We start from the raw sequence: 17,059 nt of genomic DNA, 5'->3' as shown, positions 1-17,059 counted from the left end.
TGTCTTGGAAATGATGGCCCTGAATTAAGTGAAGGTCTTCAGCAAAGTAGGTAAGCGACAGATCAGCGTTGCAACTACTGCTTAGCAAAGTAGGTGAGATCCCTTGGGTCATAAAAAGTGGTGCTCAGTGCAGCCACTGTGACTTCTATTTAATTTCTCAAAGCCTGCAGCCTCATGACTGAACAAAATTCATAGGTTTTGAAATTTTATTCTCTGGATGAGCTCTTTTCAGCCCCTGTTTTTGCAAGCTGAGTTTGAGCTGAGGGCTCGGGTTTGTTTAGAGTATTTGAGCTGTGTTCTTTACGGATTTAGGACTTACATAGCCAGAGTTCCATGTGTGTCTCTTAACTTTTGCTTGATAATGACAGTTGCACTGAGAAACGGGGTCTCTCCTCTGATGGTAGCTGATGTTCTGCTTAAGTAGGTTGGGATGAAATTCTGGTTTTACATTTATTTTGCTCTTGGGCTGGAGGTGACCGTCACTTTTTTCACAGAGTATGTAGTGTATGAATTCTAGCATTAGAAGGAGCCATGGCATGTCCTTGGGGTTGTGCTGCAGGGAGCTTTCCCTAGGGATTCCCTAGGTGGGGTGCACCAGGGCTGTGGTTGGGGGAGAACAGAGAGAGCGCAAGGTTGCAGGGGAAATCGTGTTTGGGAGCAGGAAAAGTAGGACTACTTTTGGTCTGCATTGTGGGATTTGTTTTGGGACAGGAGACTTTCCATTCTCCAACGAGAGAAGGTCTATAGAGCTCTGGAGCACAAGTTGTGGGAACTGGGGTTGTCTAGCCTGGAGAAGACGAGGCTCAGGAGTGACCTTATCACTCTACAACCACCTGAAAGGAAGGTGTAACCAGGTGGGGGTCAGCCTCTTCTCCCAGGTAACAAGTGACAGGACGAGAGGAAATGGCCTCAAGCTGCACCAGGTGAGGTTTAGGCTGGACATAAGCGAATTTGTTCACAGAAAGGCTGATCAGATATTGGAAGCGAGCTGGTCTAGTTACTGTTGCTGAGCGTTTAGACTGGACATGGCACTTAGATCATGGTCCAGTTGAAAAAGAGACGTTCGGTTACAGGTTGGACTCGATGATCTCAGAGATCTTTTCCAACATAATTGATTCTGTTATTCTCTGCTGTTAGGTACGAGGCTCTCCTTCAGGCAGCCGGGGAGCCCACCGGCCTCAGGAGCCGCAGCTGGAGAGGGAGCGGTGGGAGCCGCCCGCCGCGGTGTGAGGGGCGGGCTGTGGGCGGCCGCTCCCGGGCCGGGCCTGCGCTGGCTCCGCCCCGCGCACGGCGACTCCCGGCGGCCCCGGGGCTGCGCCGGGCGGGGCCTGCGATCCGGGCGCGGGGAGGCCGCGGGCGCTGGGGCCTGCGCCCCTTCCTTCCGCGGCCCTTCCTGCCGCGTCCCTGCGCCGGGATCCGCTCCCCGCCGCAGGTCAGGATCGCGACCCCCGCCTGGTCCTGCCGGTGTCCCTGGCTATCCCGGCCCGAGCGGCTGCCTCGTTATTTCCCTTTGATTTAATAAAGCAGTCGCGGGCCGCATAATCTTTGGGTTATTCCTTCCTTTGTGCCTCACAGATTTTGTCTCAAAGCAGCTAAGGAAGGACAATGGGAGTTCAAGGACTTTGGAAGCTGCTTGAGTGCACCGGGAGACCCATAAACCCAGAAACGCTGGAAGGGAAAATTCTTGCTGTTGGTATCCTTTAAAAGTGAAGCTGGGGAACCGAAGTTGCAAGGGAGATTGTTTTAACTATTTCCCATAATAATAATAATAATAATAATAATAATAATAATAATAATAATAATAATAATAATAATAATAATAATAATAATAATAATCTTATATTCTTCTTCTTCTTATTATTATTATTATTATTACATTTAAATTGCCTACATTTTCGTAAGTGGAATTTTTGCTTTACAATATGTACTAAACCCTTTTACTTTCATCTTTTTAAAAGTAGACTTTTTTTAAATAGGTTTCTTATATGAGTGTTGGACTATAGAATTTTGCACTTTATTTATAAATGTGCTGTTCTTAGTAGGACTACAAGATGAAGAAGTTTTATGCTTATGCATCAGCTTTCCCATCCTGTATACTTGGTTAAATGCTGGAAAGATGTGGAAGGAAGTTAATTGTCATTTACCTGTAAAAATAACTGGGGAAGTATTTGCTGCGCTTTTGCTTCCACTCTGCTTTTTGTGCAGGGCAATAGGGATGGTAGTTTATTCTTCTTCCAAGTTCATAGCTATTTGGATATTCTTGCTTTTGACAAGACAAGCTTGGAGCCGTGGGCTAAAGCCATTTAGTCAAATCTGTGCACTTTATAGGAACTCACAATGTGGTATATGTGTAAAAGAGAACATTTTTTTCCTCTCAACGGTTCTTTAAGATATCAGTATTTGGTTGAACCAAGCAATAAAGGGAGCCAGAGATCGTGGTGGCATTTCTGTACGGAATGCTCACCTGCTCACTCTGTTTCATCGACTCTGCAAATTACTGTTTTTCCGGATTCGACCTGTCTTTGTTTTTGATGGAGAGGCACCTCTTCTGAAGAGACAAACCTTGGTAAGTACCTTTGTGAGTTACTGCAATGTAAAAGAGGCTCTATGCTGATGATAAGCAGCCATTTATGTTTATGTTTCTGAGCTATGGGGATGGAGGATTGAAGTCCACTGCTCTGTGGGTGTCCTTTGCAGTCCCAGCCTGGGTTAGTCTTGGAGCATGCAGCAGCTTTTTAATCTAGGCAGATTTGATTTGCATGGGAGCCAGATTGCAGAGAAGTGGATGATGGCACAAGCCTGGCTTGTGCTCCAGAGTGGACCTGAATGCAGCTCTGCAGGCATTTGTAGCCAGAAGATGAATGCTGCTCCTGAGTCCCATAGAAGAAATGGACATAGATTCAGAGGCTGTGATGGCTCTGTCCCCCTTGGTGTAGAATGAGTTAGGAGTAGCTCTTAGGCTCAGCACACAGAATTTTAACAGGGATTCACTGGAAGTGCGTCTTCAGCATCCAGCAAAATCTTGTTGGTGTTAATCTTATTTTCATAGGCTAAGCGAAGACAAAGAAAGGAAATAGCCATCAATGATTCCAGGAAAACTACAGAGAAACTCTTGAAAACACTTTTGAAGAGACACGTTATCAAAACTGCTATTACAGGCAAAAGGCAAGAATAAAAATTATTTTTCCCTTGTTTATAAGTGACAGTAACTCTTTCTGAAGCTGTTAATTGCTGTTCTATTTTTTCTTTTTTTTCCCCAAGCAATGAAGCTTTGCCCAGTATTACACAAGTTCGAAGAGAAGGAATTGATGATATGTATGTATTGCCTACTTTAGAGGATGAAGAGAAGAATAGGTAGGTAGAATTAAGAAAAATAGCTTAAATGTATTTTAATAAACCTGGGTAAAAGTATAAACCCCATTTTTTGATGCTGATGAAAGACCTCTAACCCATGAGACACTGTAATAAATATATAAAGTATATTTCTTAAATTTATATTTTTTTTCAGTTTCTTTTTGGATATAGAAGCCTCCTAGTTATCTATGGGAAAGTAACAGAAGAAGCTTTCAGCTCACAGATTAAATTTCTACCCTGGATTCATGTATGAGGATCAAAGTTCTACCTCAGTCTCTATGGCCATGTCCATACAACTAAATGGGACTGATTGTTCAAGCTTGGGTGTGGCAGCTCGATTCTGTTTTGTGTTGACATGTTCAGCAGAGGCAGGCTTTGTCTGTACTTGTCACACCTGTGGCATCTTCTTAAATAACACTAAGTGAGAATGTGAAGCTGCCCTGTAGGTTATTCTTTGCACATCTGTACTATTATATACTTCAAATGCTGACCCAGGAAGAATTGTGTCATGATCTAAACAGCAGCAGTTGTCTCCATCTAGTTTTAACTGACTTAAGTTTGCCTTCTAACTTTCTGCTCAGATCTTTATGACCTGTGTGCGTATTTATGTGTGTATATATATACTATATACACATATAAATATGTATGTAAACATATATGTTTGTGTGTGTCTGATGCTGCAAATTTTTGTGCTTGACCAGCGAAGGCATGACTAATGTCTTTTTGCTTAAAATAGAAACTCTGTTTTCCTGGGTAAATATCTACACATTTGTTTTCTCTGTGATTTTTAGCTCAGAGGAGGAGGAAGAAAAAGAATGGCAAATGAGAATGAGCCAAAAACAGATGTTGCAAGTAAGTGCAACATAGTTGCCTTGTTACTGTGAACAATCCTCTCATTCATATGCTGTGCTTAAAAGACAAGCAAAAAGCTTATAAAATCCAATTATTTGGAGATACAGGTCTTATTATAGCATTACTTATAATAAAACAAGTTAATTTTCAGTGCTCTAAGAATTCCTATTAATGAGGAAATATAAATGTGATTTCTCCACTAGAATACAGCAGAACAGAAAATTCTTGTCATAGCCTTTCTTTTTCTTTTTACTACTTCCTTTGAACATATGGAGAAGACATTGGTTTTGTAACAAGGCAGGAGAAATGCATGCGTTTGTGCATGTGTATGCACATAAATAATAGCAGATTTAACAAAATTCTTGTACTTCTCCAAATGTGAACTGAAGTTGAAGCATTTAAGTCCTTGTGTTTTCACAGATCAATTCTGTGTTTGCTTCTGATGTGCTAATTTGATTAGAAGAGGAGAAGAGAAATACATAACCTAAGAAGAAGACATAATAAATAATAAAATTATCGCTGCTTTCACCTATAGAAAAAAAAAAAAGAAACACTCTTGGAAAGATTGTTTATTTTTGAAGCAGTTCTCATTCAGAAGGAGAACCTCTTTAGAAGGACAAAATCTGAGTAGCTGAGGCTATATGACCTGGTTCTGTGTTTTATACTAAGTATCTTTTTGTAAAAATAATAAAACCAAGTTTCTCTGTATATTGTACATCAATAATCAAATATTTAGTGCTATTTTATTACACTTTATATGAAAATATGAAAAGTAGTTACTTTTTTTTCATATTTTCTTCACTATGTGGGGAAGTAGCAACAAACTTCTTGAGGGGTTGGGTTTTTTTTGTCTTGCTTGGAATATGCTCTAAATATTTTATTATTTTTGTTGTGCTGTAATATAAAATTTGTATTCTTGTTTTCCATTTTTATAGGAACAGTTATGTGAAAATCCTTATTCTATAGATATTGAATCAGAAGATTTCCACAAGCTGCCTCCAGAAATAAAACATGAGATCTTAACTGATATTAAAGAACTTACAAAGCGAAGAAGAACGTTATTTGAAGCAATGCCAGAGGTAATATTTAAAATAGCTTTCAAGACATTGGAATGGAGCTGTTGCCATTAATGCAAATAAAGAAAGAGTACTACATCTGGAAAGCTTTACACCCTGGACTGCTTAATAAGACATGTTAACGTGAGGAGAAAAAAATCCAGTGAGATAATGACTCTTAACAGCCTTATCTCTTGATTTCCACTAAAATTAGCAGAGCTAATTCAGTTTGGCAAAAATATTAAAAGTGCTGTGTTTTGTGCCTCATCATCATTATGCTGAAGATTGCATAACATGCTACTGGTGTGGATGAGCCAGGCAGGATAAACACAGCTGGGATTCCAAACCCTGAGGTTGTTAGAGGAGCTGGCAGCTGGGAAAAGGCTTTTGTAACTTAGGCAGATGTGTTGAAGCTGGTCAGACATGAATGGGGAATCCTATAGTGCCACTTCTACAGTGAGGTTTTGAAAGTGCAATATACATCAGATCAAATGATGGCTTGTGTCCAAGTGTCAGCTAAGAACCATCATTTTAAAATGATCCACATGTGGATTCTCTTTTAATTACTTTTTTTTAAGATGGGGATGAGCTCTGATAGCCAAAAGTGAGATGTCATGTTCTCCAGCACTCAGAACTACTGGTACTTTTCAGAGCTGTTGTATGTTGCCAGGACAGTATTGGTGTTGCTTGTGAGTGCAGCAGCCAGTAAAAGACAAATGTTAGCTGCTTAAAGGAACTCTTGAAAGAATTCCCACACTTCCAGAATGTGGGAAATTAATTTGCTTTAAAAGAGGTGCTTTATTTCAATTGATTTGTTTGTTTTGTTTTGTTGTTTTGTTTTGTTTTTTTGAGGACTCCAATGACTTTTCCCAGTACCAGCTTAGGGGTTTGCTTAAAAAAAGCAACCTCAATCGGTGCATAGAAAATGTGCAAAAAGAAATGAATCAACAGCACTCGGGTGAAATCCAAACACAATATGAAAATGAAGGTGGTTTTGTGAAAGAAGTGGAATCAAGGAGGGTGGTCTCTGAAGAGACTTCTCACTATATTCTGATAAAGGGTATGTCGGGTCTTAATTTTGTAAAACCTGTTGTTTGGAGTGTGCACACTTAAAACTGGCAGGTTTAAGACAAACCTGAATATTGTTTATTGGTGCACCTAGCCAATACTTTGTTTGAAATGTGCATTACTGTTATACGTCATTAACTGTGATCTGTAAACCTGTAGAAGAGTGGTTTAATAGTCTTTATATAATGATATTTGTTATGTAAAATGGAATGTTTTTATAAAGCAGTATTTTTCCACACAAAACTTTCTTTCAGGTATTCAAGCAAAAGAGGCTATGAATAGAGACTTGGAAACTACTGCAGGACCCTCATCAAAAATGCATGAATTGCCTAAATTAAATAAAATCAATGAACCACCTGCTAATGCAAAGCTGTCTGTGTCTGACAAGAAGCAGACAGAGGAAGATGACAGTGTGGTGGCAGCACCCCCCTCTCCTCGGACTTTGCTTGCTATCCAGGAAGCCATGGTGGAAAGCAGCTCAGAAGAAGAACTGGACACAGGACAATTGAACGTGGACCAGTTTGTGTCAGAGGAAGGCAGCGTGTCTCCAAGAACACTGCGGGCAATTCAGCAAGCTCTGAGTGAAGATGATAAAGGGGGGGAAGTTGTTACTGCTACAACTGGTGGAGTGCTATCAGAAAGACCAGAAGGGAAGGATTTTCTGCTTTGTAGCTCAGATGAGGAAGAGCAGATTCCTAAAGTTGAGGGGAAAAACATTCCTACAGCTACAATTCATTCATCAATCCAAGTGACCACGCAAGATGCTAAATTTAAACGGAAGAGTCAAGAATTGGAAAAAAATGATATTGCACCCAAAGACACTGTTATATTCAGAGATGAAAATTATTCTGCTATTGAAAATACTAGAAAAGGCAAAGAAGATGTAGACAAAGAAGAAAATGATTTGGAAAAACATATTGCACCCAAGGACACCAGTATATCCGTAGCTGAAACTTATATTGACAATACTATAAAGGACATAGAAGATGTAGACAAGGAAGAAAACGGTTCCAAAAATCTTATTTCACCAAATGATACCAGTATAACCAGAGCTGAAAATTATTCTTATATTAACAATACTAGAAAAGATAAAGAAGACTTGGACAAAGAAAAAATTGGATCCAAAATAGACTTAAAGTCTCTGGGAGAGAAGGATATGAATTCATGTTTGCAGAAGCCAAGCTGTTCCCCTGAGCAAACCAGTATAGATGCTTTGATTCACACTCAAACAACAGACCTTTCTAAAAATGAGAAAAACTTGAAAATTTCTGAAAATACACAGGCAGTAATTTCACAAACAGAAGAGAATGTATCTGAGGATATTGGACTTTTTCCAGAAGCAAGAGATCCTGAGGTGGAAAGAAAAGGGTTATCACAGTCTGAAGACAGTGATTCTGATGGTATGTGCTTTTTGATTATGTAAAAGGATAAGAAAATAGGACAGTATTGTGTCTGTAGTCAGTTGAAGGTAACCTTTTCTCTTAGTAAGAAATGCTTAAAAATGCATCCCCTCCCACATATATGGGGGGCAGGAAGAAAATCTGAGCTGTGTTTTTTCCACCTGGTGTCAGATTTTACCATTGAAACCTGAGTATAGAATATGGAGAGTCAGGAAAGCATGTTGTGTACATTGAATTTAATTGGTGTGTTAACCAGTCAGCCACTTGGTTTATGTAATTTCACAATTGTTATATTTATTTGCTGCATAGAGAAAAAAAAGTCACTGCCCAAGTTAAAAATGTGTACAAGTCTCTGTTTTCCTTTGATAGGAAGCTTTATTGAAGTGGATGCTGAGGTCAGTAATGAGGCTGAGTCTCCTACTAAATATGGTGAAAAAGTGAGTGATGAGCCAACACTTGCAGAAATGGAGACAGACAGACCTGATGCTTTCACACAGGACTTGCAGAAGGAGTCTGATGAGGTGCAGTCGAGAAACACTCAGAATGTTGAAGGAGAAGCTGATGGTAAAGGTGCAGTGGATGAATGGCAAGACATCAGTTTGGTAACTCATTGTTTCTTGTTTTGAACTTGTAATGGAGTCTCCAAATAGATGTTAATGAAAACTATTGAACAGCTTCTTATTGTTTCATTGCTTTCTCACATAGCTATCTAATTGTATGGGAACTGATGTTTCTTTAAAAGTGGTTAATTATAATCTCCCTAAAATCAAAGGAAGACTTCAAGGTAAATTGATGGCTGGACCATCTCTGGGCTTACAATTTGCTGTAACAACTTCCTAGAGTGAATTAATGGAACATATACTACTAGAATAATTGTAGTTGGATACTGTGCTTTACTTTCCTAGGCATACCTGAATTGTTGAAATAATAAAAATCTTGGTTTATATTTTCAGGAAGAACTAGAAGAATTAGAAAAGAACCTTTCTGCTGAGCAGAGTACACTTCAGTCTCAAAAACAGCAGCAGGAACGTGTTGCTGCTTCTGTAACAGGACAGATGTTCTTGGAAAGCCAGGTAGTATTTGTTGAGTCATTTTGATATGTTTCCTTCCTCCATCCCAGTCATTTATTCAAAAGCTATTAGTAATTTTGCTTAGTTATAGGTCATCTTTTTTCCCTCTTAGGAGCTCGTTTTCTTCAGTTTGCTTGTTTTAAAATATTGAAAGTTTTGAGGTAGTCTTGAATTCCTACTATTTTAGGTAAGTGTAATAACATTATAAAATAGTAGTATAGTTATAGATAAATCAGTATATCTTTTAAGCACCAACTTTTAAAGCTTGAGCCAGTTTGATCTTGGCCTCTTTTTGTGAAAGGTGCAAATTGAACAAAAAATATTAGCAAGCTATGTTCGTTCGGCAGCAAAGAATTGGTGCAGTCTGTGTGTTAGGTAAACTGTGATTTCCCTTAGGGATTAAAAGGTTAAAAAATGCCAAGAAGTCTGTATAGTTTATGTAAGCAATTTGAAGGAATCTCACCAGTAAAACCTGAATAAGCCTGATATTTCTGTGTCAGTGTTTCAAGGTTTGGGTTATACAATGTGTTTGGGTTAGCAAACCCATAATACAGTAGACTAGTGATAGTATCTGTGATGTAGCAAACTAATGTTAACAAATTAATTCTGAGAAATATGTAAATGCTTGTATTTTTTTCTTCATGGAACAGTTTAGGTAGTTTTAAAATAATATTTCATCTGGGTTAAATATTTGCACATACTTGTTTTTTCTGGTGATTGTTTTTAAGGCCAGTAGATTGCTTTGGCAGTATTATGTGCCATGTAGTCATATGCACACTATTATAGTTGTAAGTCTTTTGATCTTGTGCTTTTATTCTTAATCACAGTAAAAATTTAAAGTCTTGAGGCTGATTGTGTCAAGCCTCAAAAGCCATCTAAGTGAAGAACATAATCCAGACCTGTGTACCTAGCACAAGCCTGTAAACCTAGTGTGTGTGGGATATTTACCTGAGGTTGTGTAATGTATCCCATAAAAGCAAAAATGCATCAAATAGAGGCATATCAAAATACTGTCCAATGAATGATTAGCCTTCCCACTGTTTCTTGCTTGATATGAATGTTTCTCATATACTTTCATACTACTTTCTTAGATGAAGTGATGACCAAATATTTTTTAAATTTTTATTTAAATTTTATTTTACTTTTTATATTTAACCTGCATCTGTCTTTCATGAAGCCCACATAATTGTAATGCATGGAGTTTTCTCCTTGCTGTGCAAAAGAATACTTAAGTATGCTTATGTAATTAAGATGGCAGGTTCTCAAACTGTGTGGTAAAAGTGTGCTCAAGTAGTGCTTGACTTCCATGGCGCTGTCTGCCTGAGAGGAGTAGAGTGGGCATTCCTCCTTGACTTAACTGAGCTTGGCACTTTTTACCGGAAGTTTGAGATTTGTTGTCAAATATTAAATAACTCCCAAGTGTGAATCTAGCAGTTCTGAGTCAAGCAGAAGTGGATTAGTAGTTAACTGTTTAGATGAATTATTAACTGTTTTCCTTCCATCCTCCAGGAGCTCCTCCGTCTGTTTGGCATTCCATACATCGAAGCTCCGATGGAGGCCGAGGCACAGTGTGCCATATTGGACCTTACTGATCAGACCTCTGGGACAATCACTGATGACAGTGATGTTTGGTTGTTTGGTGCACGACATGTTTATAAAAATTTCTTCAGTCAGAACAAATATGTAGAATATTATCAGTATGTTGACTTTCAGAACGAGCTAGGTAAGCCTCAGCTATTGATTTGTTAAACACAGTCTTTAATAAGACAGCTCTGTCATCTGTCTCTTTGTATTTTCTACAGAATTTTGTGTCTCTTAATCAATATCTGTTCTTTGGAGAGTCTCTAAAGCCACTAAGTTAGGTTGCTGTTTTACTGCCAGATGACCCCCCTGAATTTGCAGGCCACCTGCATTTGATATACTGAGTCAGTATAATGATCACCAGGGCTGGAGATATGAACTATTATACCAGTTTCTGGGGAAATTTTAGCATGACTTTTCTGATGTGGTAGAAAAATTATATTCTCATGTCATCAGATTTTTAGTCTTCTGGAAATAGAAGTTAGTTTTGGACATGCTGAGATGTAATATATTAAAAGTGGATCTGGGATATGTGTAAAACATTTAACCTATAGTTGACACTGAAAGATTTTTTTCTTCTATCTGATTGCTCTTGAGCTAGTCTAATCACATTGTTGCCAATTTTTACTAAGCTTCAGTGTCACATAAAGGATTAGGCAAAATTGGAGCCAATTTAAACTTGTTATTATGTCTTGAGCAGAACTCTTCTAAAATCAGTTTTGACATTTTCAATTTGAGAGGCTACAGACTTTGAAATACTAGCACGTAAAATTTCATAATATTTTTATGTGGTGAAAAATGTAGCTTTGGTTTCTTCCAGCAAATTGAATGAAATAATTTTGCCCTACTTAAGTATGCTACTGTGGCTTAATTGGAAAGGATTGCTGTAAAAGCTTGTCTGTGATTTTTAATTGGTTTTAATGTGATAAACCAAATATTTATTTATTGGGAAAAAATAGTCGTCATCATCAGTCTTTATGTCACATTCCTCTGCAGTCTTGTTCTTCTTGTTTCCCATGCATTGCAGAAATTCTTCTGTCTGGACAGCTGATGGATATCATGACTAGCATGATGATGGTCTTGCTTTGTGTGTTTAGACTCACATCCCTTCTTTTCTGCATGGAATTTTTAAAATTTTTTTTCAAATCCAAACTCTTGAAGCTGGTCACTGAAAATCAGTCTGGTTGCCTCAGACCTTATAGCCTATCAAATAGAAGTGGTCAGCTGAGTTCTTCCTTCTTTCTGGCTGTTTCATGAGCTCTTCTGGTCTACTTAGTAACTGTACCAGCACAGAGCAAAAGACTCACAGTTGAGGGACACTTCTAGGAAGCAGAGGAATTGGTATTATGGACTAGAATTCAAACAGAATGTTTTTATTTGATTCTGGCATTACTTAATTCAGGTCAGCATTGGATGAGAACAGAACAGTAACTGGATGTAATAAATGTAAAAAGCCCATCTTGTAACAACCCCAAATTTTGAAATTACAGAATCACAGAATTATTTAGGTTGGAAAAGACCTCTGAGATCATCAAGCCCAATGTTTGTCTGATCACCACCTTGTCAACTAGACCATGGCATTGAGTAACACATCCAGTTGTTTCTTGAATATTTCCAGGGATGGTGACTCCACCACCTCACTGCACAGTCCATTCTAATGTTTAACAATCATTTCCATGAAAAAAATTCCTCCTGATGTACATTGTAACATTTTCATTTTGGCAAGAAATATTTGCCAAATTAGCACAATTATTAGTGCTTGAGCTAGCACAGGAGTATATTGATATTGCTCCAGAATATAACTTAACAAATTCTGCTATTGAATTAAAAATAATTTTATGGAGTTAATGACTTTGTGTTCCTTTCAGTTTTTGCTTTTCTGATAACATTTTTTATTTTGTAAGATAATAAATGCTGAATCTATACACTTTCTTTTTCAGGGTTGGATAGAAACAAGCTAATTAATTTGGCATACTTGCTTGGAAGTGACTACACTGAGGGCATCCCAAATGTTGGCTTTGTAACAGCGATGGAGATTTTAAATGAATTTCCTGGGCATGGCTTGGAACCTCTCTTAAAATTCGCGTATGCTTCATTATGATTTGCTTTTTTGGATCTCCATACGGTGATTATTAGTTGATATGCTTTTCTGCTGCTTAAGCATGCAGCAAAACATGTGACCATCATTGTTTAATGGGACCATCATTAATGGGACTAAGTAGGCTGTAAAACATGACTCCATTGTATCACTATTTGGAATCACAGGTAGATAAGGTGACAAGTTGATAGAGCAATCGCAGTGAGACAAAGACAGCAGAACAGCTGTAGAATTGTGCATCTGCCTCAGAGTTTATTGGAGAGCTGGATCCATATCATTCTCCCTGGTTTGGTGGGAGGTTGCTGTACCTTGCTCATAGAGAAAGGGAACTTGACTGAGGAATGAATGACCTGGAAGGAGACAGGCAGGTAGGGTGTGGGCAAGAACAAGATTTGAAGAAGGGTAAGGCAGCTGTATTGACAATAGCACGGATGGTTAGAAGTCTTTTTTTCCCCCTTCCTTTTCCTTGCATACCAAAAAACCTCTAAAAATGATCATTGTGTGGGGAACATCCTCTGCAAGTGAGGCTAAAGTTGAAGCCTTCTGATTAGCAGCTTATGGGGAATCCAGGTGATATTTGCTACTTTGGCTTGCAATAGCTGCATTTAATATGTATGTTTTGTCTTTTCTGCTTTTCAGATTTTTTGTCCTTTTGGCCATCTTTCATTGGGACATTTTCTATATCATCTCTTGTAGTAATTGGAGTAGGGAGACTAAGACTATTGAAATTAGCATGGTGGTTCTTGATATTTCAAATTTTATTTTATGAGGCAGATTAATAATTTTCTCTGTTTTTCAGTGAATGGTGGAATGAGGCTCAGAAGAATAAGAAAGTGATGCCTAATCCACATGACACCAAAGTCAAGAAGAAACTGCGGGAGCTACAGCTTTATTCAGGTTTCCCAAATCCAGCAGTGGCAGAAGCATACCTGAAGCCTGTGGTGGATGAGTCACGGGGTTCATTCACCTGGGGAAAGCCTGATGTGGAGCAGATCAGAGAATATCCTTTTACTTGTTGGGTGAAAGTACTCAAAGATTGTAAGGAGTCAGTAACGGAGTGTCAAGTTTTTAACATCTCTTTGTTGTGAGGGGCCCCAAGCCCTATCTTCATGTACTCCCCTAAAATGATACCAGCTCTGGAATAGAAGGGAATGCAGCCATGCACGTGTGGCAGTCAGGGCTGCTCTGCCCGCCTGAGAGAGTGAGCTGCCTCACTTTGCAAAGAGAATCTTGTAGCTGAACTGACTAGTTTGTGGTGGTGTTATATTTCTGTAACTGCTATTTTTCTGTAACTGTTCTGTGCCTGTTTCTCCTCTTTAAGTGGGATTATTTGCACACTCCCTCTGTATGTTTGCCTTTTTTCACAAGTAAGTCTTGAAGTCTAGACAGAAATGGTGTTTCAGTCTGCACTTAACTCTAGTTATTCCCTGCGTGTCTTCCAATAATGTCTACTTTTTGCTTCAGTTGCAGTCTGAGCTGCAGCAAACTATTGAAAAGTAGATGGCAATAAATGCAGAGCTAATAGTGTTTTAAACAGTAAATGAAACTTCCAGTAGGTACAAGTGTAAAAATAAGGTTTATTTATAGGCATTTTGTGTTATGGCAATACCATTTAGACAAAATGAGTTCTGTCTTCACTGAGACAGGCTTTTGAAAATATTGATATTAGAGAAAAAGTTCTGCAACTAATGGAGATGCAGCAGCGTGATTGTGATGTGTTGTTTTAACCAAGAGTCTTTTGTCTGATTTTGTAGTAGAAAAAGCTTTGAAGTGGAGCAACTTTCCTCCAGTCATTGTTTACTTCAGGAATTTTCTTTTTAGGTATTTACAAAATACCAGTAGTAGCCATTTTGAAAAGTTCCTTAACTTTCTGCACATTCTGCAAGGATCACTTTGGCTGGACTAGGACAAAGATAGATGGAATCCTTTTGCCTGTGATGAAACAACTGAACTTGCAGCAGGTGAAAATCTACCTATAGTTTAAGGGTAATTGGAAAATTGTGAGAGAAGCGTTTTGAAAAGAACACCAAGGCTTTGAAGTAAAATATCTTTCTCAGAAGCTGGGCTTTGGTTTTTAATTTTTTTTTTTTTTAATCACTAAGCTTGCTTTTCTAGAATTCATTTCTGTATGACTTGAGTGTGTTGTAAGGGACTTTGCATAATTTCAGACATTGGTTTCAAGTTTCCTTACCTATCAAGCACCTATCTCAAGTCCAGGCTGCTGTTTTTTCTGGACACAGTCAAGCTACCTCAAGCAACTCCAGTACTTCTAGAAGACAGTGTTCCATAAGCACTTTATAAAGTATATATGAAAGTGCCCCTGAGATTTTGGTGGAGTGATACTGCCCATTTGATGCTGTACACATCCTTTGAGGAAGAATGCAGACTGAACTGCTGAGCAAGTGCCCATTAGTAATAGTACTCTAATTTCCAAGTAAATATTCTGTCAACTTTATTAGCACTTGAAGGTGAATGGTGATGCCCACTGTGGTAGCTGTCAAAGTAGGTTGTAAAATTGATCCCAATGTCTTTTTTCCTTTTGCCATACACAAGATAGATACATTGTCTAAACCAGTCTGCTAGATTCTCTGTGTCACTGAGTGAAAGCCCTGTAGTTACATGTATATACTTTCAGGTTGACTGGAATGTCCTTTGGAAGCGTCTGTCTCTCTTAGGCAATGTTAGGGAAAAATTAGAGGACTGGCTTGGCCTATACAAAAAGCCTAGCTGTGGTTGAATAGCACAAATCCACACTGTGTGAAGACTACTAGTTCTACTCTTCAGTCTTAATACTGTAGCAGCATGTGGTGCAATGAACCTGAGTCAAACACCTGCATGTTCTTGCACTTGGAGGCAGAAATGCAAAGTGCACTTACAGCATTTACTTAGTAAACATTCTGTTTTCACAGCTGGAAGCTAAGGGTGTGTTTGTAAGGACATACTTAAGAGCACTACAGAGATTCTCTGTATTAGGCTTGACAATAGGAACATATGTCTAATCACCAGCAGTGCAATATTTATGAAATCTTATTAGAGTCTGCTAATTATTAGTTTCTATAAAGGTTCTTGTTGCCTAATTTATTATAAAGTATGGGTATTACTATAATGATGTGTCTTATTGTTCACATTTGTGTGTGTGTGTATTATTTCATTACTCCTTTGTCCTGCTTTAGTTTCAGATGCTTTATAATATAGCTAACAACTGAATTCCCACAAAAACATTCAACTGTGTTTGTGTTTTATTTTTGATAGACTCAGCTTCGAATTGATTCATTCTTCAGACTAGAACAGCATGAAAAACAAGCTATTAAAAGCCAGAGACTGCGCAGAGCTGTGACTTGTCTGAAGAGAAAGGAAAAGGAGGAAGAAGATGATGAAATCCAGGAGGCCACTGCTGTCATGGAGATGGAACTTAAACAGCCTGGGAAAAGGAAAGGGGAACGTACCACAGGCCGTGCAAATCAAGCTGCAGCAACAAAAGTTCAGAGTGGAAAGAGAAGAAAACAGTCAGATTCCAGAAAAGAATTTTTATATGGAGGTGGTTTTGTTGGAAATTTGCATCTTTCAGAAACTTCTAGTGACTCCTCAGTGGAGGAATCCAAAGGCAGAGATTTAGGCAAGAGCAAAAGGAGGAAGAACATGTCTGCAACAGAGACAGCAGACCATAAAGAGAAAAAAGGGTGCAGTAGCTCAAGTGGTGAGGATGACGATCTGGGAAATGTAGTCATGGTGACTGCCAAACCTGTGTTTGAAGGCAGAAAAAAGAAATCACGGAGCAAGAGAGGAATAAGAAAGAAAATGTCTTAAATAAAAGAATTATTTAAAAAGACTGATTTTTCTGACTTGAGGTTTGTAAATATTCTAATGAATTATTTTTAAAATATAATAAATTATCCCTATTTGTATTGCATTTTGTCACGCATTTTCTGTCCAGAACTTAAATAGAAGCGATTCCAAACAAAACACTAATTTTAGCACACTTACTCAGAAAGACCTAGATTTCACTTGATAGAAGTTTCCAGGTTTCAGATTTTAAAATTGAGTCAAAACATGTTGTCCATTTATTTGCATTCTAATTGAGTTGATAGAGCTGTTAAAACCACCTGCTATCAGTTGTTTCCTTAACTTCAAATTTAAATGAAATTCTGAAAATTTCTTGGGTTCTTTCTAGGTGTTGGGTGAAATAAAATAGGTTCAGTTTTTTGCTTTTCTTCTTCCCTAAGCCTGTCTTGAAAGTTTTATGCCCAAAGTAATGTATTTATTGAAGAGAGATGATGCAGACCCTCAAAAAATCTCAAGGAAAAACATACAGTACAGTAAGTCCCTCTATAATCTGATGTGCAGTAATTGTTCATATTCTGAATGTTTCTAGATTTGGAGTTGCATGTTACAAACTCCATTTGGAGTTTGGCTGTGTACAATGACATTATTTGTTGGCAAAGGTGATGTTCAGAGGTATCTACTGGTTGCAGCACTCACATTGGATTAATTTGTGTGAGGCGACGTGAAGCTCAGACTTCTCACATGCCTCTCTTCTCTGAATGTAACATTTATCTCCAGCTCCTGGATGTTGAGGAGGGA

At 38.3% G+C, this 17,059-nt stretch overlaps 1 protein-coding gene across 2 annotated transcripts; it reads left to right on the top strand.

Annotated features, from left to right (window-relative positions):
• Positions 1-1,286: 1,286 nt before the first annotated feature.
• Positions 1,287-16,388, top strand: ERCC5 (ERCC excision repair 5, endonuclease). Of its 2 annotated transcripts, none has more exons than XM_054654536.2 (16): positions 1,287-1,432; positions 1,576-1,693; positions 2,391-2,566; positions 3,050-3,165; positions 3,262-3,354; positions 4,146-4,206; positions 5,142-5,285; positions 6,114-6,321; positions 6,584-7,729; positions 8,099-8,331; positions 8,683-8,802; positions 10,309-10,522; positions 12,321-12,465; positions 13,278-13,480; positions 14,357-14,439; positions 15,731-16,388. In XM_054654536.2, the coding sequence occupies exons 2-16, from the start codon at positions 1,606-1,608 to the stop codon at positions 16,283-16,285; spliced, it is 3,585 nt and encodes a 1,194-aa protein (XP_054510511.2). In that variant the 5' UTR covers positions 1,287-1,432; positions 1,576-1,605; the 3' UTR covers positions 16,286-16,388. The 2 variants fall into 2 exon arrangements, with proteins under 2 accessions (XP_054510511.2, XP_077029617.1); XM_077173502.1 differs by having other exon boundaries at positions 8,683-8,805; positions 10,312-10,522.
• Positions 16,389-17,059: the final 671 nt, after the last annotated feature.

The sequence above is a fragment of the Agelaius phoeniceus genome, chromosome 2, assembly GCF_051311805.1.
Source record: "Agelaius phoeniceus isolate bAgePho1 chromosome 2, bAgePho1.hap1, whole genome shotgun sequence".
In the NCBI taxonomy this organism is placed as follows: Eukaryota; Metazoa; Chordata; class Aves; order Passeriformes; family Icteridae; genus Agelaius; species Agelaius phoeniceus.
The sequence above is the reverse complement of the archived record's forward strand: the minus strand, read 5'-3'. Positions and strand labels throughout refer to the sequence as shown.